The sequence below is a fragment of the Gallinula chloropus genome (assembly GCF_964237585.1).
Source record: "Gallinula chloropus genome assembly, chromosome: 4".
NCBI classification, from domain to species: Eukaryota; Metazoa; Chordata; class Aves; order Gruiformes; family Rallidae; genus Gallinula; species Gallinula chloropus.
Window position 1 is genome coordinate 21,334,382 of NC_140088.1, and position 26,460 is coordinate 21,360,841.

At 39.5% G+C, this 26,460-nt stretch overlaps 1 protein-coding gene across 1 annotated transcript in view; it reads right to left on the reverse strand.

Annotated features, from left to right (window-relative positions):
• Nucleotides 1–13,531: 13,531 nt before the first annotated feature.
• The window catches only part of CHID1 (chitinase domain containing 1), a gene marked incomplete at its 5' end in the record, with an annotated part of 101,861 nt that continues 88,932 nt past the window's right edge, over nucleotides 13,532–26,460 (reverse strand). Inside the window, 3 exons of the mRNA XM_084263727.1 lie at nucleotides 13,532–13,784; nucleotides 15,846–15,888; nucleotides 18,965–19,045. Coding sequence (XP_084119853.1) covers nucleotides 13,686–13,784; nucleotides 15,846–15,888; nucleotides 18,965–19,045 — 223 coding nt within the window. The 3' untranslated portion in view covers nucleotides 13,532–13,685. The remainder of the gene's footprint in view (nucleotides 13,785–15,845; nucleotides 15,889–18,964; nucleotides 19,046–26,460) is intronic.

The following is a 26,460-nucleotide window of genomic DNA, read 5'->3' on the forward strand; positions in this document are numbered from 1 at the left end:
AGACAAAATTTAAAACTGGGCAGTCAGGCAGCTGTTCAAGTCAGTCTTTTTCAAATTTCCTCAGGCTGCCTGATTGAGAGCACACAGCTCAAGCCTCCACACAATTTTTGCTTCAGTGTTTTCAAGTAGCAACCTTTGCTTACTCAAGAGCCCATTCAGATCTCTGTTCAGGTAGGAAAGTCGCTCGGCCCTGCAACTCTTGTTTTTCAGGTCTGTGCAAAATTGTTCCTGCGGTAACAATATAATAAGAAGTGAAAGCCCACAAGGAATGACACTGGGTGTACAGATGTACACAGAGGGAATTTAAGCCCCAGGAATGAGCAGATTTGCCAGGAGGCAAGGCTGTGCTGTAGTTTCAGTTATGTCTTCACTGCAATTTCTGAAGCAGAGAGTATGACGATTCCCCAGGGAAGCTGCACAGCCACAGCGCCTAAGCATATTTAAAGATTATCATTCAGGGCTTTTAAATCCAGCTCTGTGTTTCCATTAATCCACTGAGCTGCCAGCCCAATCTCACATTGGCAGGCTCACTCGCCCTCTAACAATAGAGAGCTTATTAAATATTAAGGTCTTAATCTTAAGTACTTTTCTGTATGACTGAGAAATCCTCAACAGTGCACAGGAGATAAACATTTCCCACTAAAATTACGTATCTGTATAATCACAGCAATATTAGAGAAAGGCAAGTGTCCCCACACAAGGAGAACTGTGTAATGAATCCCTTTGCTGCCAAACAGCCTGTGTCCCCCCACAGTCAGGGCTGACCCCCCTTGCCCAGACCCCGAGTTCAGAGGCTTTCTTTCCTCTGAAGGACAAAAGATCACTTCTCCCCTGCCCTGAAACACCAGCTCAGCGATTAGAAAGAGGGTCACGGCAGGACTCACAGTGCTGTGACAGTGCTGCTGGGAAACACCACGGACACAGACACACAGATAAACGCTTGGTTGAAGGTAGCAGGACCAGCAGCACACATGATATTTAATCTCTGCTACTTTTCATCATGGTATTTAAAAAAACCCATTCAGACAAGACTGCTTTTGCTGAAAAATTAGGCTAAAAAGCATAAACTGGACATGCATCCAATACAAGATATGAAAAATACTTCTCTGAGAGTGAAGGGGGGGCATCCAGCGAGTTGGATTACTTTCCTCTTGTATTTCAGCTGGTTCACTTTAGATCTGGCACAACTTGTGGTGAAGTGGGGAAAACCAGGAAAGCTTTTATTAGAGATTTTTAGCTTTTCATACTGTTAAGGTGTTCCACTGGATCTGACAGCAAGATAGATGGTCCCCAGGAAAACAGCAGCAAATGAGGGTCCTAATTGGGACCTCTCCAGTGGAAAGGGGTTGGGGAGTACCCACAAGGATGCTAAACCCTCACTTGCCTGTAGTGCAAAGCAGCCCTCTTGCTCCCTGAAGCAGCCCTATGACCTCATGGGGACTGTGGCTTGTTAGACTGTCTCAGGAACTAAGATCTTCTCAGATTAGGTAATTCTTTTCTTCCTCTGTGCCCTTCTCCCCAGGCCCAGTTTTCCACTGCAGCCAGATCCACTCCTCTCTGCACAGCATCACCATTTCCCTGTGGGCCAACACACTGAAACCCCTCTTCCAGGAACTAGAGACAAAGCAGCTTCCCTGCAAACAGCAATATAAAATTTAATTTCCCTTTCTAGACTCTAGACAGGCTCAGATATCAAACGACGGTCAGACAGGAATTACAGTCATGGGGACAAAGCTCCTATGTTACCAAAACCCCCCCAAAATAAGGAGCTTCTAGTTGGTGTGTATATGTGCAGCCCTGGAGACAAATTGAAACCAGAATACAGGATTTAATGCTGAGGCAAAACATGATGAAGGAAAAACACCAAACCGCTGCCTGAGGTTCTTCCAGCACATGCCAGGGACCTCAGCACAGCCTGGTGGGGACACTGCTCTGCTCTGTGCTAGGGGACCCCACTTTGACAGAGACAGCACGTGGGCACTGCCATTCCTGTTCCACTGTTCACACGTAGACCCAACAGAGTAGTTGCAAACCCAATATACTCACAAGAATTTTCCATGATTTTGTCAGGTCTCAAAATGCAAAGTTACCATTTGGTCATGTTTGGCTCAGCTGAGGCTCAGATTGGTGTCTCCCTGACCCCTGCCATGGATAGGCCCAGCAGGGTGGGAGGCAGCACTTCATTATTCACGTCTGAGGACCGTGTTTAACATTCATAAAACAAGTTCTGCAGGTACTGCAGTAAAGTAAGGAGGTAGGAGGGCTAGAAAACACACAAGGCTTCGAAACCCTTGGAAGGGATAATACAGCATGCAGAATTATGCAAGTTTTTTTGTAGTGCAACTCAATCCCTTTATTAACAAGGGATTACAACAATCCCAGCATTTAGTATCATTCATGCACACATAACCCGTGTATTAACTCCTATATAAACAAAACCCAATTCAGTGATACGCTCCCCCACTGCACCCACCCACCCTCCCTCCCTCCCTCCCTCCCTCCCTCCCTCCCTCCCTCCCTCCCTCCCTCCCTCCCTCCCTCCCTCCCTCCCTCCCTCCCTCCCTCCCTCCCTCCCTCTCTCCCTCCCTCCCTCCCTCCCTCCCTCCCTCCTTCCCTCCAAGCTTTTCACCTATAAATGTCAGCACCTCAGATTTGAATCTCTAAAGCTGTCCTGGAGTCGTGCAGAGCACTGCCCTTCACAAGATCCCAGAGGAATGCACCTTCTTCATGCACCCAGAACTCGGAATGAATCTTTCACCTTCTTCTACTAGTGGCCAATACGACCAACCCAGGGAAATGGTAAGGTGTGAAAAGAGATGACTTTAAAACAAATAAACAATATGTGAATTCTGTAGCAAAACCTGCAGCCAGTCCTTGAAACAACTGCAGATTTGGTAATAAAATGATTTTCCACTTAACAATTCCTTTTGTGTGTGCACTAGCTTAGCTTGGTCATGCTTTATTCCAGACTTGAACACTTCTATTTTACAAGAACATTCTTTAGAAACACTCACTATACAGGCTGACAAATGCTGCTTTATACAGAAGTAACAAAACCAAAACACAGAATAATTCAATAGACAAAACACTTGAGGCACAAAATAATTTGGAGAAAAACAATGTGTTACTTATGTAAGCACAGGAATGAATTAATCTGATAATGTGCAGAACAATCAACGAAAAATTAAATAAGTGTTTCAGCTTCTTTCTAAATAAATTCTTTTATAATCTCCTCTTTTGATGGGTAAGCCAAGTTTGCTATGCCATAAATTCTATGTGCCCTAGTATAAAGTTTGGCAGACCCATCTCATCATAATTTAATTTCTTTCCTTATCCTTCTTAATTCTTAAAGTTTAATTTGACATCGACAGAAATGAGCTGGAATAGTTCAATTTAGGTGGAGAACTGCCACTACTATGAATGCACATTTTACCAGCCAGTTTCCAGCATGAAATAAAAAAGGGATCTATTCTCCAAAGCATTACCAGTCCTCAGACCAAGACCCTGCAGACGGATCTATTGGCACCTAATTTACATTTTGAGCCAGACTACACACAGGGGACAGCCCTGGATGGAGAATCAAAGCCAGGGGTCCTTTTAAAGGGGATGTAGCACAGCGCTGTATGGGCCTTGAATTCTGTGCCAAGGATTAACCTCAGCTTCACTGCCCTGAATAACCTGCCGCGCACATTTTCAGCAGTGGTCAGGCAGTGGGACTAGGTGATCACTGCAGGCCCCTTCCAACTGAAACTATTCTGTAACAACAGTAACAGCAAAAGGATGAGACTTTTATCAGAACACAGATAATGTGAAACTAAACCCCATGTGCTTCCTCAGGGTGATGCACATTAAAGGGCTACTTGCAAAGTCCTGCCTTTCAGCTGCCCATCGCAGGCTTTACAGCCTGACAGAAAGCAAAGCTGTAGAGTGAAAGAACAGCCCTGGAGAGATGCTGTTAGAGAGCTCAGAGGGCTCACCAGGTGCTGCTCATGCTCAGCACCCTGTTCCCAGGCCACTCTGATGCAATCAGTCAGGGTGACACCTCCCCATCACCAGGAAGAAACTGCCCAAATTTAAGTGCCTGACACCTGCGCTGTAGAAGGCTTCTCAATAAGCAAAGCCTTCACTGTCTTGGGTTTGCTCTGAAATTAGGGGCAAATTCTTTCAGATGCAACCATATACTTCTAGAAAAGCCCTGAGTGAGTTACCTGATGCTGCCAGTGGAAATACCTTAAAAAGCAGAAGGGTATTATTACAGAAGTAGCATTAACTATAAAAACTGGCTGAGCTATACAACTTCAAAGCACAGCTCTCTTCTCAGAATCATTCTACTTTTCATCATTCAGAACCACCATCTACTCTGTCCTTCCAAATAATGGTTTTAAATTTTCAGCAGGACAGGGGACAGGAATTATTACCTCTTTTGATTCCTCCCATTCCCACTGAGTCAACACAACTGTGGGAGATGACGCAGGATTATGTTTTCATTTGAGATTCATTACAAGTGCTGCAATCAAGCTGCAGCTGCACTGTTAAAGTCTGTTTTAATTATAAGCAACTGCAAAAAATCCTAGAAAACAAATGGGCTCCCAGACATGCAAGTCAGTGGCAAAAGGGGCCTGTGGAATCTTTAAGCCACGATGGTGCCTGAACAGCAGCAGCGCTTGAATGCCAACAAACACGTAAAAAAATGCTTTCACTTGCAAAGAGCAGGGCATGGAAATGAAAGATGAGCAGCAGTTTGAGCCAGACATCACATAAACACAGAGACCACACTGGCAAAGGAGAAAAGCCGGCACGGTTTAACCCCAGCCAGTAACTGAGCATCACCAGTAACTGAGCATCAGGAAGCGGCTCGCTCACCCCTCCCCCCACCAATGGGCCTGGGAGGAGAATGGAAAAAAACACCTCTTGGGATGAGATAAAGATGGTTAAGAGGCTAACAAGGGAAGATAAAACCAACAAATGACGCACAAATACACTTGCTTACCACATGCAGAAGAGAAAAAACCCAACCTGATTTCCATTCTCTTTCAGGGCAGGGATCCCACCTCCCAGCTCACTTCCCCAGTTGCATTCAGAGCTTGATGTCATGTAGTAGGAACCACCCTGCCCAGCCTGGGTCAGCTGTCCTGGCTGTGCTCTCCCAGCTCCTTGTGCAGCTGGCGGGGTGTGAGAGGCTGAAAAGCCCTTGACTTTGTCCAGGCACTACAACTACCCAGCAACTGCTAAAACCATCAGTGTGTTACCAACATTATTCTCATACTAAATCCAAAACACAGCCCTACGCCTGCTACTAGAAAGGAAATTACCTCTAATCCCTGCATAAACCAGGTCAGAAGTGTATTCCCTGAAGTACATACGCACGCAAGATTAGAAAGCCCAAGGTTAGCCATGCAAATGTGATGCATTACAGATCCTTCTCTGGTTTGGGTTTTTTTTTTCATCTTACCCAGGTAAGATGGAGAAAATCCCACAAGTACCAAGGTGCTGGAAAAAATGTTCAAATATTGAGGGGGTGGGGTAGAGAGAAGATGCCTCACTGGAGAAACAATTTAGCTAATGGCAGGAGGACTAAAACACCATTATTCTCCTTTTAAAGTGTACAATCAGTGATTTCATGACTAGGAAAATATACAGGCCTTTTAAAGATCAAGCTACTGTCGGTGGCTTTCTGACTTACTGCAGTAGTTCATTCCTCCATTTGATTGCATACTGTGCAAATTACTATTTCCATTTATTCTCTGTAGAGTTACTTGTCCCTCTATCTACAAGCAAAGCCACTTTCCTTTAATCTGTGGTGGAGAGGGGAGGGACTCATCACTTCTCACAGTATCAGAACAGCAGCACAGTCACCACCCCAACTCCTCAAATCGTTCTGCAGCCGATGACTTTGCAAAGACCTTCAGAGAGTCAGTGAGGAAGGGACTGTACTTTCCTCTGGCCTGTCTGGTTTATGATGACTCAGCAGCAGGCTCCAGCCAGCAGGTGACAGGAGACAGCCAGAAACCTTGGCTCCTGTTTGACTTTGTGGCAGACTTACTACCCGACAGTGAAAAAGTAATTTTCTCTTTTGTTTCCCCTTCATCTTTGTCTGCCAGGTCTGTTTAAGGCTGTGTGCTCTTTGGAACACTGTCCTAACTCTTTCTCTGTGAAGCCTACCTGTTTTTGCAATGCAATTGCTATCACTAACAGCCAAGGGCTTCTGAGAGGGAAAAAGCTTCTCATACACCAAATAAATGAATTTAATACTACATGGGCTTGAAATTCAAATGATATGGCAATATGTGTACCTGAGAAGGCAATGAGTATTTACAATATTTATGTTGTCGTCTACAAAACTCACTCGATAGCTCAATTCTCTGCCAAAAAGCACTGGGAGAAACCATCAGAGCAGTAACCTTAGTTTTTAAAAATACATACGACAAGGATACAGCATTGACTCTGCCAAAATATTTCATATTCCTTAGTTCCAAGACAGACAAGGCACAAAAATGCACAGGGATGATCTTGGGAACACAGGGTTTTGTTTTGCTAAATCGAGCTCCCTGCTGCTCCTACAACAGGGAAGAAAGGAGATATTTTTCCTGAAACCATCTGCTTCGCTCCATTCCCTTCCCCTTGTCTCTCTTAAGCACCATGAGCACCCTGTTTCCCTTTCTTGCCCACCACCTTAAGAGTACAGCCAGATAAGCTCAGTAGCTACTGCCAAGGGGAGAAGATGGAATCTGAACACATCACTGTGACCTTGCTCGTGCCAAAGGTTTAAGCACTCTGTATTAGAGAGAACAAGAAAGTCTTCATTCTGGAGATGAATATTCTCCCTGGCACTTTATTCACGTATACCTTTTAAACTCTAATTAAAACAACTGAAATTCTTCTGTAAAAAACAAAACTCTTTAAACTAATTGCCCCTTCCCTCTTGTAAACCCAAATCCTAAAGCAAATACTAAAGGTATAATTTGACCCTCAGTGCTTTATACTCAGTATAAGTAGGCTTTCAAGACACGAGCTCAGCCAATCTCCCATGTGCAACTTCACCTCACCTACAACTGCAGTGTTGACGTGAATGAAGAAAAAATGAATTAGATGGAATTTAAAATCCTGTCCCCCTATTTGACACTCAAAATCCATCTAAAACAATTCCAAGTCAACAGCAAAAGCAATTTAATTTTAATAAAAAGTTCTGGGTTAAATAGCAGAAACAGCATGCAAAGGCCTGACACAGCAGACTATTTAGTGCTGTGATTCTAAAGGAATCATTGAATAAAACACTTTCTAACATTAATTCCAGCTAATGATACCAGCAACCTACCAGGACACACACAAAACAAAAAACATCACAAAAATACCCAGATTTTAAGTTGTATCTACAGTTGCAACACAAGACAACATATTTGCCACTTACAGAAAAACTATTTTTCTACTTGCAATAATTATTCCAAACACCCCTACCTGGTTTGTCACTAGCTTCAGTGCAAAACAAAGGCACTTTGGCTTTCACTTAGCCAGACTATCAGTTGCTGTAATGAGAGCCAAATGAAAAAGATGATTAGCACAGAGGTTTTTCAAATAAGGACACAAAATAGTAAAGCAGAAAATAACATGACCACTTGTTTTACACAAAAGCACCCATCACAGCAACTAAACAGCACTTGCACACTATGGGGCCATCAGCCCAGAGGCAGCTATGAGCAGACCTGAGCTTTGCACCCTACCACACTATCACTGTAGTAGCAACCACAGGGACTAGGGAGCCAGCTGTGCAAAAGACATCAGTCACACTCTCCTTCTCTCTCTCAGTATGGTCACACAACACTCCCAGGCATCTTCTCCCTAACTTCCACATCACAGGAATGCTGACACTGCTACTGCTGGGACTCCATTTACTCATGATATATAAGGATAGCTGCTCACCACCCCCACTGCCCAAAAAAACCCCCCAAAAAACAACCAACCCCCAGCATCAAAGAAAACCACGAAAAGTTGCAAAAACTGTAACAACAGTCACTGGTACAGGCTGCCCAGGGAAGCTGTGGCTGCCCCCTCCCTGGAAGTGTTCAAGGCCAGGTTGCATGGGGCTTTGGGCAACCTGGGCTGGTGGAAGGTGTGCCTGCCCATGGCAGGGGGTGGGAACTAGATGATCTCTAAGGTTCCTTCCAACCCAAACCACACTATGATTCCATGATAGCATAGAGCAACTTAACTTTTCTGCCCCACGTGAATTTGCCTGAAATACCAGAAAAGAAACTTGAAAGATTGGGTAAAAATGGACACAGAGAGCCCTAAACAATTTCCTACGCTGGGCAGTAACTGCCTCCTGGCTATTTTTGGTTACAATCCCATCCTCCACAACTGCAAGCAAAGTGAGCATTTAGCAGAGGGTATGTTTTTCACTGGTCCACTGGAAAAAAGTCACTGAAATAACATCAAAAGGCCTACCCAGACCACTCCTAAATGCAGACCATTACAGAAGAATCAAAGCAAAAACTAATGCTTAATGAAACTGGTGATGAACGTAAGGTTTTTTGGAGCTGTTTTAAAACCTGCAAATGTATACAATAAACAAAGGAAAACAAAAGTCAATCTTACCTTCTTGAGGAGGATGAGCAGCAGAGGTAACCACAAGGTACCGACTTTGCATATCAGAGGAAACTGGTGAAACATCATCTGTCTTCTGACTTCTATTCCATGCGCACTGTCCTTTGCAGAAGGCAAGGTGACCACTCAGGCAATCCCTTCTGCAGCCATACACACAGCAGGAACTTCACAGCAAATGATGACAGAGCTGGAACTTTAGACAGCCTTGCTCCAAGAACCTGCAGCTGGATTTGCAGAAGAATGAAACAATCCTGCAAGGCTTTCAGCAAATCACTTATGCAAAAAACACATGGCACGCAATCCAGAAATAGGAGTCTGTGCCCTTCTAACACCATGTGTGTGTCTGCTGTGATTAGGGGCTTCTGGTGAATGCAATTACAAGAGTTAGGGAGTCTCCAGAAAGTCAACATGCTGCTTACCTACACTGGATGTTTGTGCATGACCTTCATTACCCTTCTTTGAAAAAGTAGTTGAGCAAGGTTCTTGTGGCTACATCCTGCGCCCCCCACGCCCGGGCAGCCAGCTGGGAATTCATACACAGAGAGGCAGCTTTTAAGTTTATTTTACATTTTGCCTTGCAACACTACACAATTACTACATTTTCCCTTATTTAAACTCCATACAATGGATGGATCAAAATAAAATTATGTGCCACAACTCCCAAGTTCCCCTTTGCTTTGCTCTTAGCAGTTGTGTGGAGAATTGGTTCTAATGTTTTGCAAGGCAGAGTAAGAGCTTAGTTCGCTAAGAATTTGTAAGAAACTTTGTTTCTATGAAAGTATTGTACAGGTGGTTCTACAGTATTTTTTATATAGTATTTTTTAAGTTACACTGTAACCAAGTAAGTATTAAAATATCTCCAGAAAAGATAACAGATATAAGTAAGAACGTAAACTGCTCATTTTGAATTTTGAGTCTTAGATTCCTTTCATCCACATTTTTGCAAAATAACATTTTGTTATAATGCTCCAATAGAATACATTTAAAAGCAAATGCTAACAAGAAAAGTGCTTTTATTTATCTTTGCAACTTCTTGAATAAGAGGTGTTAATCAAATTCTATTCTAGTGATTTTTCATGTTAAAGATTGTTTTTTCTAAAGAGAAGATACATTTTTCCCCAACACAGAGTATCAAAGTGACTGCCTGGTAGACTGCAAAACACCAATTCAGTCTTGGTTAATTTGCACTTACATAAAAAAAAGGAGATCGCTGAGGAAATGGGATTTTCAGGAAATAGCTACATATAACATCTTCAAGCAGCAAAGGTAGAATCCATCTGCTTTGTGGTGCCATTTGTTTAACTGAAGTCAAACAGCCACATTGTGTATTAATCAAAAGACTAAACTTCAAAAGACATGTCCCAAACTCAGGAGAGACTGTAATTTCAGTTCTTAAGAACATCTATTCCCTTTGCAGTCTCTTCCAAAGAGAGATGCACAAAATACCACTCCCACTCCTAAAAAAAAATAATCACCATTAATAGCAAGTGGAAAAGGCATTTTATGTTTTTCACCCAAGCTTATAAACAACCTGAAATTCTAACAACTTGCTCAACAATTCTTTATAACTAAGAAGTGGCTAAAGAAGCTCTTTTCCTATTGTTATCCTTTGGTCTATGTTACCTCTTCTCTTTCACCCCCAACTTTCTTACCTGGAAGCTACAGTTAATCATGGAGTTTGACACCTACATATGATAACAAAAAGAAACTACAAAACAAGGTGTCAAAGCAATTTTTCTTGAAGAAGCAGCATCCCACAATGAGAGTAGCTGAACAATTTATTTTCCACATTCTCTGTTAAAACTTTTTCTGATTACAAAGACTATGGCAGCTCTGGTTTTCACAACAGATACACAAGAGACATGTTTCTTGAGATAAGATGCGATGCTGTTATCCCAGGAATATGGTCCATGTGATCCTACAAGTAATCAGATCAGTCCTCTTTTCTGTCTCGATAAGATACTTAGTTGTATACAGATATAAAAAAGCTCTTTGCTATTAAAATTATGTGTGGGATGACAACTGACAGTAAAAATACTAGCCTCGTATTGAAGGCCAGCTGCAACAGAATCAGCTGCTATTTCTTTTCTGCTATAAATTGTGCAGAAAAATGTATTTATTTTATCCATGCACGAGTCTAACCTAAAAAAGTAAAACACAGGGAAACACAAGATCAAAGGTCAGCTGGAAGAAAGCTCTGCTTGTCAGCAGGGAGCTAAAAGATAACTTTACATTCATAGCACCTGAGATTTTATGCTAATATATAGAATTTTTTCTTGCAACAGAACTAGATTATAGAGCACATCTTTCTTAAGTACCTTAGAAAACTGAATGATGGAGTTGAAATAAACACACTTTCATTTCATTGCCTGTTAGACATAACCTGTTTTAATAAGAATGCTAGATATTTCTTCCCAGTCACACCCTTGATTCTTTTAGTCCAACATCTTTGGACTTGCCCTGCAAGTACTTCATTTAAGGCGCACTTGCTTCTATGGAAGAAGAAACACACATACCTTTTATTTCTTTTTTTTACAGAAAAATAGATATGTGCATTGTAAAACAGTAAAACAGTGCTTTCTGTTAGTTTTGAAATGAGGGAACCAAAGTCACCTGCCACGCTCCTTTCAGCAGTGGCGTCCAGCACTCTCACCCACCTTCTGTCCTTCCCTCAGTCACCCAGTTTTCCCCTTGTCCAAGGGCAAGTCAAAACCACGTAGATGCTTTGCAGAACCTACTTCCACACCAGCATCTCTGTCCTGTGTCATTTCTTGCAGATGTGGTTTCATTTTCAAAGGACAACTGTTTTCAGGGTGGCTCACTGATGGGACGCTGCGTTCTGGATTCTCCGATATCTAATAAAAGACAACCTGACATCCCTGCACACTGGAAAATTAAGGAAGCACATCACCAATCTAACAGAAGCCAAACTCACATGCTCACATGCCTTCTGGTTCTCAGTTTGTTTTTTTAACAGAACTTCACAAGAAGACAGAAATATGCCAACTTTGTTTCTTTTGGAATATTATTTCTAGAGCAACAGAAATGTTTTGCTTTAGAGACAAAAGGCAATATCCTTGGCCTCAAGCACCCATATACCATGGATGTCTCAAAATCACAACCTACTGGTATTTATTTTTCATGATACAGCAAGGGTTACTTTGATCTTTTTGACCCACTGAGGTATTCAGTCTCTCTCTAAGGATGGAAAAGACACCTCTTTCTAACACAGATGTACTCACGGACAAACATGAATCTTGAACTTCATAGAAAATCATCACAGAATATAAAAAAATATGAAAAAATCTTCTAAAAAGCATGCATTTTTTCTAGAGAGGAAATAAGCTAAAATGAAATACTGTTTTCTTCCCCACACACAGTTTTGAAAGCCATCTACTAGCTAATATAAAAATGGATTATATTTCAGATCACAACCCATTCCATTTCTTACAGACTTCCTTTTCTGAGACATTCTGATTCAATAGTGCTACTGAAAATAGAAAAAACAGCATAACAGAATTTAATTCTTGTGCTATTCTAGATTGCATTGCCAGAGTGATTTTAAATTGCTTTTGAATGAACTAGAAAGTTCAAGTTAATTGAACACAAGGATTCACGTTGCAAATTATCTTACTACTAATGGTATGGAAGAAAGGAGCCTGATTAGTAAACCCTGCTGGATACTTGCAATGTGAGAAGTCAAGAGATGCCAGAACTAAATCAGAGAGTTGAAGATCAATAGTTCTTTAATCAATGGTGGATTACAGTGGGAATTATTCTGCTGAAAACAGCAGGGGCAGATAAATTCCCCACCGAGATTAATTACTGGGAAGGGTGGATGCAAACAGAGGAGTGCAGTTATCTTTGTCACAACTGTAAGTGGCAAGAAGAACACCAGTGGGAGTACAGAGATATTGCTTGAGTCTGCTGGTGACCAATGACACCTTCATTAAATTCCCAGCACCTCTTAGCTCCTTAGAAGAAAGTTCCTTGAAGCCTGTGTGTTTCTACAAAGAGAAATTCTGCAAACCAAAAAGAAGGGACACAAATTCAAGAGTTTTGGGTTTGCTTTTTTTTTTGCTTTGTTTTTGGGTAGTTATAGCTTTTGTGTTCATAAACATTATGTATTATGGAGATGAAAGCACCAACATGTGCAGCTGCAGAATGCTAGCTTTATGCACAAAGATGCTGATCACATTCACAGAACCTACTTAAGTCAAGGGGCTGACAGAGCACCTCTGGGGGTCGGCCTGTTGGGACTATCCATGTAATCCATCATTACAGGCACACTTCTCATTTCCATTATAGCCTTCGGTGCTAAACACTACAGTTCCCACAAACTAACCACTAATGCATCATCCACGACTGCTAAATATTGTAAACACAGACACAAAGCAGGCTAAGTTTAGAGAGAAGTCGCAGAGCATCATTTGTAATAAAAAAAAAACATTTAGAAACAGGTCATAAATTTAAATTACTGTTATTCTGAACTATTTAAGGAATTTACTAACATGAAAAAATAAACTGAACTAACAGCATAGCTTGTCAGTGCTTGATTTTCTACCAGCTAGAGGGAAAAATATCTAATTGGTCTCCCTCCCCGATGTCTTATGTTGACTTACCTTATCAGAAGACAGCAAGATGTAGAATGTCCAGCAGATATTAAATTTGCTGGACATGATCTGATGGATTTACTTGTTCACTTTGGTTATTACCAGCAATTGTTTGAGAGATCTCTGTCTTAAACTTTGACCAGATGGCATCAACTTGTCCATTTCCTTTCTTGTACAGAACACTTCAGAAGATATTTTCAACTTTAATGGCATCCCAGCTATGTTGGTCTATTTTTAATGACTCTGAATTCAGAAGCTTTAAAAGACATTTGTGGGGGTGGGATGTCTCTGAATTTTATCAGATACCAACAATCATGTCTGTGTGGCAAATCAATCTTTATTGGGGAAAATGCAAGTTTAATACAGATATGATATAAATTACAAAAAATGTTTTAAAAATCACATCTCCAGGATACCCAAATTAATGGAAGGTAGAGTCTCAGTGAAGTCTTTCTCAGATCATCTCTTATTTTAAAGCAGGTCATAAAAATAATCCAGGCCTTGTCCCAGTTCCCAGATGGATATTCCAGTGCCCAATTCCTTTGCAAGCTCTAAGCGCAAGTGGATGGACTACGACAGACACATAAAGGGATTATATTTCAGTCAGAGACATTAGATATTCTATGCTGCCATCTCTTCTTGCCATTATCAGACTTCTATATCCTTGAACCAAAATCTGAAAAACCTAGTCCATATTTCAAATACTCTCTGGTTAGCAAGCAATCATTCAGTAAGACACAGTTAATTGCACCAGTTAATTCAATGACCTAATAAAAGACAACCAGCTAAATAGACAAAATGCTACTGAAATAAATCAGGTTTATGAACTATGCAAAGGACTATTCTAATTTAGGCTATCATTTCACAGTGTGCAGAATATCCAACTCTTCCCAGAAATGTCTCAGGGGTGAAATAAAACTTTATCACTGAAGACAATTAGAACAACTTGTCAAATACCATAAAGATCTCTTACGTATCCTTGCCTTCTCCCAGGACAGAGTCACAATTTTCATTATCACAATTCTATTTTAAAGAGATTTTGGAAGACTGATATTTTTAAAGTATCCCTATTTGAGCTCCAGCTACTGATTTACAGTTAGTTTAGTCACTGGTTTACAAGAGAAGCAATACCACAACACATGTTCTGCACTTCTTTCATTCAGACAATAATTATTTTTCAATCTTTTATTTTTAGGTACTCTTACTCTGAAGTGCAGCACTGTAATGTTTAAACTGCTCACACTGGAGATATGTTTAAAATTCACTTCCATAGAAAACAGAACAAGGTATCAAAGCATCATTAACAGATCCACTGGGCCTGGCATTCATAACTGCTTTTAACCAATCATGAAAAAATCAATTTTGAGCAATCTGCCAGTGATGATAACATTAAAAAGGGGAAGAAACACAGTTGTCATTGGGTAATAAAATTAAAGTGCTCACTGACTATCCTGATCATTTTTGAACAATTATTTGATTTGCCCCTGTGTACAAATCTCAAAATATTTCATTACAAGCTTGTTGAAACTGGAAAGAAAATATATTTCCACAAATTCATCAACCACCACAGTTGAGTATTGGTTAGAGAATAAGTAATAAAAGAAATGTACAGGAATGAGTATTCTTAACCTGACTAGTACTGACAATAGCAGAGTTAAATCCTTCCATGAAGCCAAAGAGAAGATAGCATAACAACGAGCAGCATGATCTATCTTAGTAAGTTGGCAATGAAAAATTCTAACACTCTAAAACAGGTACTATTAGCAAGAGCATAGGTAGATGTGGTAATTAATATCTCATATGTGACAGTACTTCCATTAAAACATTAGAAAAATGAAGGGAAATATCCTGGTCTAATATAGCTTAAGATAAAAATCCTGTTTAGAAAAACAGAGACTTGGATCACTTCACACTAGTTTAACCACAAAATGTCTCTGTTCTCTGTAAACATATTTTCACTACAGAAGCAATTCCCTTCCAATATCAAAAGCCAGCAGAGGCTTAACATACTGCCTTTAGCATAATTTGAGAAAATCTAAAGATAGCTTCCTAGGAACTAAGACTGCAAGTAACCATTTTATCCTGTATTCTGGTATATTGCAGGCTATTGTGTAAACAAATTCTAAGACCAGCCAAAGTAAGGCCAAATGCTTAAGTTTTCAAAACACTAAAGTAAGTTCCAGGAAAACAGAATTGAGGAAAACAGGGTAACACAGACCAATAGAGAGAATCAGGACCGTGTTACAAAGGAAGGCAAAAGTTCCCCAAGCTTCCAGTCAACATGATCAGAAGGAGAGTTTCTTCAGTTTCTTTTCAGTCAACTAGCATGTCTGTTAGCACAAGGACTGTGCACTTGAACAGACTGTCTCAGAGCATGGGTTTGCCCTGGTGAGTCTTATCTTTAGACAAGTCTAATCTTCAAAGGTTCCCAAACTCCATTATCCATGAGCTTCCAATAACCTTCTTGTACAGGCAGCTGAAGCTTTGAATCATCACAACTACGAGTGTAAACTTCTCTCACAAAATCCTAAACCCAGTTCAACATTTTCTAAAGTGTTTCAATAATGTAACAAGTCAAATAAACATCTCTTTCCTCTTACTACCCCTCTGACCTAAAAAAGTGGCACCTACCTTCAGTGTTGGGTAGAAAACCGCATGTTTTCCTCCTTTATTTCTGAAAAACAGGAAAACCAAATAGTTTTAACAGTTTTGATGGACTCCTATAGGAATTTTAGTTGAAGTTAGAATTCAAACCCAGTCTTATTCCTTCCCACTCAAAGGAAACAAAGAGCTGAAGAAAACTAACAACTTTCATCTGAGGAAGTTACTGCTACTAAAAATACACTACTAAGTTCAGCACATGAGCAATAATATGCCCATATCAAAGGCAGAGACTACTTGCCATTCAGTAGCTCATACCTTTGAGATTTCTTACCCAGCGTCCAGTTCACCCTGGAAGCTGAGGCACTCTGGCTCTGAAATCAGCCACTTCTGCCATCAACTTCCATTCACTCCATACTTGCATTCTGGCCATTCTATCTACTGAGGCCAAAATCTTCTCTATTTCTCTTCCTTTTCTGCTGCAGGTAAGAATTTCTACTCCTGCCCCTTTCCTACTGTAGAAACCAACATATCACAGCATACATATCCAAGTTGGTGAGGAAAGAAAATCTATTAAGAAGGTATACAACATATATAACAGTCAAGTATGCAATCGTGTCACTGTCCTGCAGGTATCAGTTAAAAGAATATTTGTCAGAAGGGTCCTCCTGACAAAATCATACAACTTAAACGTGCTTTGACAATGCTAACAGCTGGCAAGTTAGAAAGTTCAAAATATGATCATACAGTCAAGGACCTTGTAGAGGAGCCTTTGCATTGCAATTGCATCACATTAAAATCTCAACAAAAATCCCTGGTTATCTAAAGGATACCTTAAAAGGCTTCAGGATAAGGCCTTTCAAAGCATCTAGGGAACAGTGTTTCCTAATAACGAAAGCAACATTGGAAAAATCAGGTAACTTTCAACATGAAGATGAAAGTTTCAACCTTCTTTGGGTGTAACACTGTTGAAGAACTGTTTACAGCAAAATACAACACAGAGTCAGACAAGATACTTTTTTATCCCATGCAAGTGTGGCCTTTAACAAGCACAACTCTTAAAGAGGTGAAAAGACTGACAGCAAAAATAGAGGATCCAAGAAAAGATGTCACAACAGAGACGGTTTGATACTAGATCTAAGTAAACACACTGAGGTATCTTGTTGCAAGTGGATTATAAAACTGTCAGATAGCAAAAGACAGGTGTGCCTACTAAATGCGCATTTGAAAAAGATGATGCCATTTGGTTGTCAGATGTGGACTGTGAAATATTTTCCCCAAATTGCTATCTTTCAGGTTAAATTAAATGCTAGCAGTATAAAATATACAGACAGGGCAAGATACACTGGGCACAGATACCAAGGCTGCATTTTAAGCCCCTAATAATGGGAAGGATGAGTTAGAAGTGGTCTCACAGCAACACTTTACAGTTATGCTAGGAGGAAATGCAGACTGCATGGACAGACCAGGTAAGCATTGCTCCTGAAATCCCCCAACTCAGACAAATGCATACTTACCTGTAAAGTGCACAGGGACAGAGATAACAGATTTCTGTAACTATCTGCAATAGTGTCTGCCTGCTACATGAAAATGATTAGCTGTGCTTTGCTTAAAGATTCACAGTTAGATTTCTTAGCAACTGCAGACAAACAAGATTTCCAGGAGAGATGCTTGACCAGCAAAGCATATTTCAGGCCTGGCTGTCATCCCTACCCAAAGTAATGGAACCTTTGCAAACACAAGTGGTAACTGAAAAGAGTTCCTTAAACAACTGTACCCTGCAGCTGGCTGCAGTACTGCAGACACACTGAGCCACACAGCTGCTTGCCAAGTACAGCACAGCAAGTGAAGTTCAGAGTGATTTTAAGATCCAGTGTGCTTTATGCATCAAAAATTCCTCCAGTACTCAGATTTACTCTTTTGAGAGCAAGTTTTTATCCAGCATTATGTCTCCAATTGGATTGTGCATTAAAGATCAGCATAACAAAGCCTGTGCTTTATTCCTCTTTAGTTAACACAAAAAACCTTGTAACTGTTTGGCACAAGGTAATTTTGCAACCAGATATCAAAGAACTAAACAAGAATGAACATAGATCCCAGTCCTTTCATACAAACACTGAAAATAAACCACCGCTGACCAACAGGTTTTTGGTTTCATTTTTTCCTGGTAAGAAATACATGTTGTTCAGAAGTCAGCAGATAATTACAGACTGAGAGAATCCCTGAAAATTAAACAAAAAATATAAGACATTTTTAATTTGGTTTTGGGTGGGTTTTGTTTTTGGTTTTTACATTCAAAAATACTTAAACAAAGATGGTATTTTGGAAATAACAAAATAGTTCTGATTTTTTTTTTTTAAAGAAGACTAATATGTGTTTTATTCTTGTTTTCAGTGGTGTGTCTTCTTCACATTACGAATGCATTGAGTAATATACAAGAGAGTTTTGTAGAAGTAGTTAAGATTTTGTTTGTATGATTTTACCATATGTTTCTATATTTGCATACAAAAGTAGCAAATTATCACCGAGGCTTAATAAGATATTGCTGGGGTTGGGTTTTGTTTTGGTTTGGTCAGGAATCCTCTTGTCCTTTCACTACGAAGAAAGGACAAAGAAAGCTATTTACCCTTTCCCCTCATGCTCTCACTCCTTTTAAAAACTTTGTCTGGAAGCCACCTGATATTATTCTCATTACACTTCTCTATAGTTCGTTCTGTTTAGTGGAAGTCTGCTGCTAGACCAATCTTATCACTTATAAAACCCAGGATCTTATATCAGAGATTTTTCTCAGTATTATTTTTGCCAAGTTATTGGTAATCACACAACAGCGCACAGGACTAATCTCAGAACCTCTGATTAACTGACAGTCAGCAGATAACTTTGATGGATAACTTCTAAAGATATGACTCATCAGACTTCACTTCTAAAGATTGTTTTAGCTTATTTGATTTCATTACTCTTTCTCTGATTTATTATTCTCGCCCGAAGCACTCTTTTATTCTGCAGTTCAGTGTTGACATACAAATCACAAACAGCAGAATTTCCACTTGCTGAATTCAGTCGCAGGCTGTAGTTAACTGGTAATTCATTGTGTACTGGGCCATGCAGAGAAGTATTTGCAGAACGTTAAGTTAATAAATGTAACTCACTTTTTGTATTCAAAGTAGTGTTCAGCAATTTGTTCATCCCAGACAAGTTTCGGTTTGTGCTCCTTCAACGTTTTAATGTACCTACAAATTAAAAACATAGATATGGAATTAACTTTTCTGAAAAGCAGTCATGAAATCACATTGTAGAAAGTTCTGAAAAAAGAAGTTTTACCGTATTTAAATGCTCAACACTGTATCAAAAGTATCTTCTTACTCACAAATATTTTCCTCAGCCACTTGAAAACTTGCCATGTTTGCATTTTTAGGCTGATTTTTTTTAAAAAAAGCAATTACCTAATTAACATTTATCAATTGATAAATCTATAAAGGCACATGAAGGCAGTACTTCAATACTTCTACAGTCTGAATCCTACACACCAAAGCACAGAGACTGAAGTCATCCCTAGGCTGTACCTAATGGTTTCCTCCAAGGCTAATCAATGCAATTCTTAATTATAAGCCTGTATGACGTCATCATAAAAGCTCTTCTATAAAAGGGGCTTAGTTAATCTCCTAAAAACGAAAGTTAAAAAGAGCTTGTTTTCAAGAAAAAAGTGAGTGCTAAATAGCTCTGCAAATTAATTTTTTCCACCACTAGGTTCTTAGCATTATTGCCTTATATGGACTTTTTGAACATGGGATGACCTACCTCATACCTACCTGATAGAAAGTGAGGACAGAATACTACTTGGACCTCAAAACCGCATACAGAACTGGTGTGGAATAGATAGCATACTGTAAATTCATGTTCTTGGTTAGCTCACAGTATCAACTCAGTGTGTGTGTATTTCTGGCCACACTCCAGACACAAGGCTGCTGGCTGCCACATGTAAGAAGACCAGAAGATGGCAAGCTACTGCCAGTGATACAGGCTACATGGGTGTCACAGAAATAAGTCTCTATCACGTTCCTCTGTCTCTTCAGCAACTTTTTAACCTGTATCTTTGGCCAGCAAGCAGGCTGAACTTCACTCTGCTGACAACTTTCCTGACTAAACATTAGGGGGGTTATCTGAACACAGGTCAAGCACCATGTTTCTTTTTCTTTCTTTTTTTCTTGGGAATTGTACTGGAAATTTGTATTCAAATCCCATTATCAGTACCCTTTTCATTTTCATGATTATATAAAGCTATCAGAGGCAAACATGGTGGTCATAAGGTAGGATTAAAATTATTTTCTATTTTTGCAAAATCTCTCAAAACCGTCTCTTCCACAGAAAGTATTATTATCTTTGCAAGAAACTCTCTCCTCACAACAGGATTTTCCTGGTTTTCATCTTATTTTTAAATAAGAAATATCCATCTCCTATAGTCAAGATACGACAAATTACTTCCATCAACTACCATCTTGAATCCATCAGTGCTGAAATTCCACCTCATTATACACTTAAAAGAAAAAAAAGATAAAAGTGTGCTATTTCTCAGTATAAAAAGATTTATTCCCTCCTTCAGTATTATTCTAAATGCAATTGCAATATTCAGTATTGCAGGGACTATCTTCTCCCTTTTGCTGTGGCTTGCTCACTCATATAATGGTAAATTGTTGCCTACTGCTAGCAGTTTTAGAAAAAAAATTCATTTTGTCCTTAAGTCAAGCTGAGCCAGGCGTACTATTTTAGAAATCTACATAAGCAAACACATGGTAGCAGCTATTGCACTCTTCCTCAGTACACACATGCCCTGGAACAATGCACCCTTTCCAAATAATGAAAGCTAAACCTTGGAACCCACCTATCCCTTTTTGCGAGAAACAAAATTTTAAGTTCCCCCACTAGAAAAATATGCAAAGAGATCTAGTTTTGGATATTTAAAATCTGAGCATAGCTTTTAGCATTTGCTCCATTCCAGAAAGTCCAGTAATGACAAGTCAATACTCATGTAGAACATGGGACCAAATGTTACAATCCAGAAGACAAGAATTATCAAGTCAATTCATCCTGGCACACAGTTTTATTCCTGGACCTATGACTTTAGATGGAAAATCCTGGTTTTGCTTTCCAAAATTCCCCAAACAACTAAAGACTCTTCACCATGCATATCAAATAGCATCAAAATTTGAAATGCAATTTGAAGCAATTATTATGGACTGTTACATATAAGGCATATTATTATTTTAAAGCTCTTCAGGCAAGGACTACATTTAATGGTACCCCATCCTGACTGGGCAAAGAAAATATATTTCCCTTTCTCCTGCCTCTAGACATTTATCACCACCCTGTATAAGGGAAAATGAACATGTTCATCTTCAAATCACATCTATGATGATAAGACTAGCTCCAAGCTTGAGCTGGGGAAAAAGGAAATATGAGGCTCAAAATTATCACTACTACCCATTAATTTGTGGGGACCTACTTGAAATATATTAACTTGGTTTTGTACACTGTATTTACCAAGGACAACAAAAACCCAACATGCAGTGTTCAAAACAATGATCTCCCATTTATTTCCATTGCAATTACATACTCAACACTTCTGAAAGTCAAGTTTCATAGTTTTCTCTCAGCTAACAAGGTTGCTTTGAAGAGTATGGAAGAGGTACAGAGGCAAACCAGAGCTGCTTCACATAGGCTTTCTGTTGCCCTAATCTGTAGTCATCTGCCCCAGTCACTATTCTTTTTTGTGCAGGAAAACACACAGGTGCTTTACAGGCATCATCTCCCAGACATGCCATATTTCTTATTATCTCTGTGCTATCCTACTATGTGCATTGTAAGCTGAAGGGTTCCTGTGTAAAACAGCAGCATCTGTATCGCTTGACTCAAACTAATGCTTATCCAGGCATTCTTAACACATTATCTCCTAGCTGAGGCAGTATGACTTAAATATTTGATACACTGTTATTTAAAAACAAAGAGAGAAAGAGAGAGAGAGATTTTCCATCACACTGAAACAGACAAGCAGGAGATATTTTTAAGACTGGGGTACAAGAGATCAAGATTAATTTCCAGGTTCTCAAAGAGGGAAAGGGATGGGCAGGGTGCTCATCACAGAAAACCTTCCTATTTCCAACTCTCACCTCATTCTCCTTTTGACTGCTACTTTTCTCTCATCTCTTTCTAATTTATCCCTCTTTCTTCTGCCATTATCCTACTTGGCACCTGTTTTTATACTCATCCAGACTAATTTATTTGCTTCTTTATCCATCAGCTCTTGACTTACTAGATCTCTTCTTTTACCAGGCTGCCTCAGCAGTTAAGAGAATGATAAATACTGAAAACTTAATTTCACTGCCCAAATATTTATTTTAATGGTTACAAACTTTCACAGAATTGTATGAAACATGGAATTGTAGGGGTTGGAAGTGACCTCAAGAGATCATTGAGTCCAACCCCCAAAAGTCTGTGAAGTTTGCAAACATTTGCAGAGAAATTCACATTGTTTCTCTGGTCCTAACCTGAAAGGAGGTCAGCATGATGAAATCTCTCGACTGTTGATGCTAGTCCCAATGAAGCACCAATGCAGCATGTATAAATGATACATTTTCATGGATTATCAGGAATAGCAACAAAACACAGATGTCAGCTGCATGTCCACCTTACAAATACTTTTCTCAAGCAGAGACCTACCATGCTCATTTATTTAAAAAGGTCCTGATTTAACTTACCCACAAGGCAAGATTTCTATTCCACAAAACATTCCTTCTTGATAACAGCTAAGCAGCAAAAGTATCAATTCAGTTGTCACAACCGGGCTTTGAAAGTTTAGAACTTATGATCTAGTAAAGACGTTGCCACAGAATGCAAATATACTTGGAAACAATTTTAAGTCTGCCTGCCACCTTTCATACAATACTTCAAATCTTCAGTGTTTTACTGCGATTTACTGCCATACCTCCATCAAAAATGATACTCCTAGGGCTACAGACATTGCCTGTTACAACTTTGATACTCCTGATTACAAACCCACTGAGCAGGGTTGGACTAAAGCAAGCATTCCATTCTGCAGGGTAAATGAGAAGCCAAGACGTGCGTATGATGGAGTACCTGTAATGTCAGTCCTGCCAAAGTTGAGCATCTATGAACAACACTGAAATGGCTTCACCTACACCCTATTGCACTTTGCTGAATATAAATAACGGATCCAGTAGAAAGGTTCTTAGGATTTATTGCTGGTGTTCCTTTTCTTTTCTTCCAAAACATGAAAAATGGTATGAAGAAGGTATTTGTCTTCATGGATAATGCTTTTCACCAAGAATATAAAGGACAATCTCTACTGTATCTTATGCAACAAGAATATACATTCTAGGAAACTATATGGCTTTGTATATAATTTTTAGACTAGGATTTATTTACAAAGATTAACTTTTTTAATCCTCAGGTGCTTTGCTATACTAGTCTTGAAAAGAGCAGAAAAGCTCTAGTAAAAAGGAAATAACTACTGAGCATACATCCCATTTTGATGCTCTTTGTAACATTTTAAAGTTTTTCTCAATTTTCACACACAAAAAAAATACTAGAAACAACAGGTCTAATCAGATGGGAGGATAGTTTGCTCCTGCTGCAGCAAACAAAGCTTATCTTCCATTATAGCAAACCTGAGTGATTCAAAGGATAAAAAGTACTATTCAGATTGAAAATCTATACCACACAGTTTCATTTCAGTCTGCTTCAATTACAATAGATTTAAATTAGTTATTAAACCCTGAATCTACCAGGAATTTCATCTCCATAACATGATGATGTGATAAACAACAGTGCCTATACATGGCAACAGATGTCTTAGATTTAACCAGATAGGGTCCATCTTTCCCATCTTCAGGGAAAAAGTCAGAGAAATCACACAAAGAACTTTTTAGAAGGGCATGTAGTGATAGGACAAGGGGTAATGGCTTTAAGCTAAAAGGGAGTAGATTTTGATTAGATATATGGAAGAAATTCTTCTCTGTGAGGATGATGAGGCTGTGGCACAGGTTGCCTGGAGAAGTTGTGGCTGCGCCCTCCCTGAGAGCATTCAGGGCCATGTTGGATGGGGCTTTGGGCAACCTGGAAGGTGGAAAGTGTCCCTATTCATGGCCGGGGGTGGGGGAGAGGGGGGGGACGTGGAAACTAGATGATCTTTATGTTCCTTTCCAACCCAAACCATTCTATGATTCTGTGATTCTAAAGGTCAAGAGTTCAGATTTCTGATGCAAACCAAAACACAGAAATACCTCCAAAACAGTTTTCCCAGTAGTGCTCCTACAGCCATTGCCTATCTTGGTACATACCTTCCAACAGCACTGGCCAGTCTCCCTACTGCTCTGTGTACATCAGGATACTATGTGAAAGGGCAAATACCCACCTCTGAAACAAGATTTTTCAGAGGGGATATATATACACACACATGTATACATACAGAAAAAACTGGTAACTCAACCCCCCCTTTTACTTAGTGCTGAATTTAAACTATCACACTTCTTTCATATTTTAGCTGTTTTGGTTTTTCTTAAATTATTTCCTTTTTTGATGAGAAAAAATGTCAAGAAACAATACAACCTGGAGACATTTTTAAAGTTTAAATTGAAAAAGTTTTAAAACTGAGATTTTTTTTGGCCGTCTCTGCTTTTTAGAAGATAACTGCCAAAGAATGGCTGTAAAATCATATACTATCTGATACTAAATAACTAAACCATGAAACTAACAGTTTTGATCAAGAATACCTTCAATAGTAATAAATGAAAGCACAAAGGAACAAAATCTTGAAAAAGAAAATATAGTATGTAGAGATTCTGAGTTCTCAGTTCCTAAAATTACAGCTTGCAAAAGGTGGTAATGCCTTGCAATTTATAAATCTTTAGATGTTAAGCCTTTAAAACAGTTTTCTGAGCACACATAAATTTATAAGAAGCACAGCTGCAGAGTCTCTAACAGCATAATATTATATATGCCTGTGTGTACATATAGCATTACATAGTGTGCAGTAATAAAATTTGGTAATAGACTGAACAATGAAGTAGGCTTTCACCACGCTGGTTCCATCAGAATCACTTAAGCACCATTTTTAGCCATCTCCTCTCAGCATTCAATACTCAATAACACTGTATTTACCATATGTAAGTACAAACTTCCAACTTTAAATGGTGGTAAATTTGCATACCGCTATATGCTTTTCTTGCACATTCAAGAATGCAGATTTTAACAGAAATCACAAAAGTTCTTCCAAAAACAGGTAAGTTGTCCAAGAAAGACAGAATGTATCTTATAAAGAGTCAAAAGAACTAAGAGAGGTTTAATTCTGAGGATTGATGCATTTAAGTGGAAAGCCCACTCTAGAAGCCTTAATTATTCTGTCTGCAGGGTATGTTATTCAAAAATAGTTTAGATCTTTAGGTTGTTTAACGTAAACCAACTTAAAACCAAATGCATTTTGCAGTGAGAAACCAAACTCTTTGCTTTCACTACTATGGGGAGTTCCCTGGTAAAATTGCTGAAGTATCCAAGTAGCAGCCTAGAAATAAACGCGTCATCTTCCCCTATTAATCTCTCTGTTGTTGCCTGCACCTTTGCTCTGTCAATTCTAAAATGCAATAACAGTATTTTTACTACTTTAATAGTAACAGACTTCCAACAGAGTAGTTTCTCTGTGGGTGTGTTGCTTTCAGTAAGTTTTATAAATTAATTCTTACTGATTTCTCCACAATATTTTCTCACTGTCTTGACAGATGACACTTCTCTGTACTTTCCCACCACTTGACCTTTTAACTTTTACCATGATGCACAAGCCAATGCCACCACATACCACTCCAATGAAAACAAGCAGAACCTCAGCAACATTTCTGCCATTTCTCTGGGATCTTCAAAAATGCACCTTGTTTAGCACTCTTAAAGTTATTTAGAAACAGTAACACTTTGGTGGACACAACTACAGAGAGGCAGCCACGTATTTCTATTTTACAGACCTCTGGAGACAGATAGCAAAATCAAGCTTTTCAGAAACACATTCTCTTCTTGCTCTTATCTCAGGGAATAAAGGAGCAAAGCACAAACAGGTTTACATGTTAATAAGGGCCCTTATTCTCATTTAACTTCACAGAGTTTTTATACAGAAAAGCTCAGCCTCCGGGTGTACCCAACGGTAACAACAGCAAATAGCCATAGCTGACTGGACTTGAGGGCATGTTAGCTTTTCTCAATGTAACCAAAGTGGTGGTTCCTCACAAAAAAAGAAAAAAAAAGTTCAGTTAGCTATTGATCTTTGCTGGAGGCATGGACAGTGGGATCAAGTGAGTTTTACAATGACAGCAAGCTGTGTGAGAAGGTGGTTCCATGTGAAGCACATGAAGTTCAACAAGGCTAAGCACAACACACTTCACATGGATTAGGGCAATCCCAAAACCAACCACAGGCTGGGCAGTGAATGGATTGAGAGCAGCTCCAAGTAGAAGGACTTGGGAGTGTTGGTGGAGGAAAATCTCAACATGAGCCATCAACATGTGCTTGCAGCCCAGAAACTCAACCATATCCTGGGCTGCATCAAAAACAATGTGACCTGCAGGTCAAGGGAGGTTGATTCTGCCCC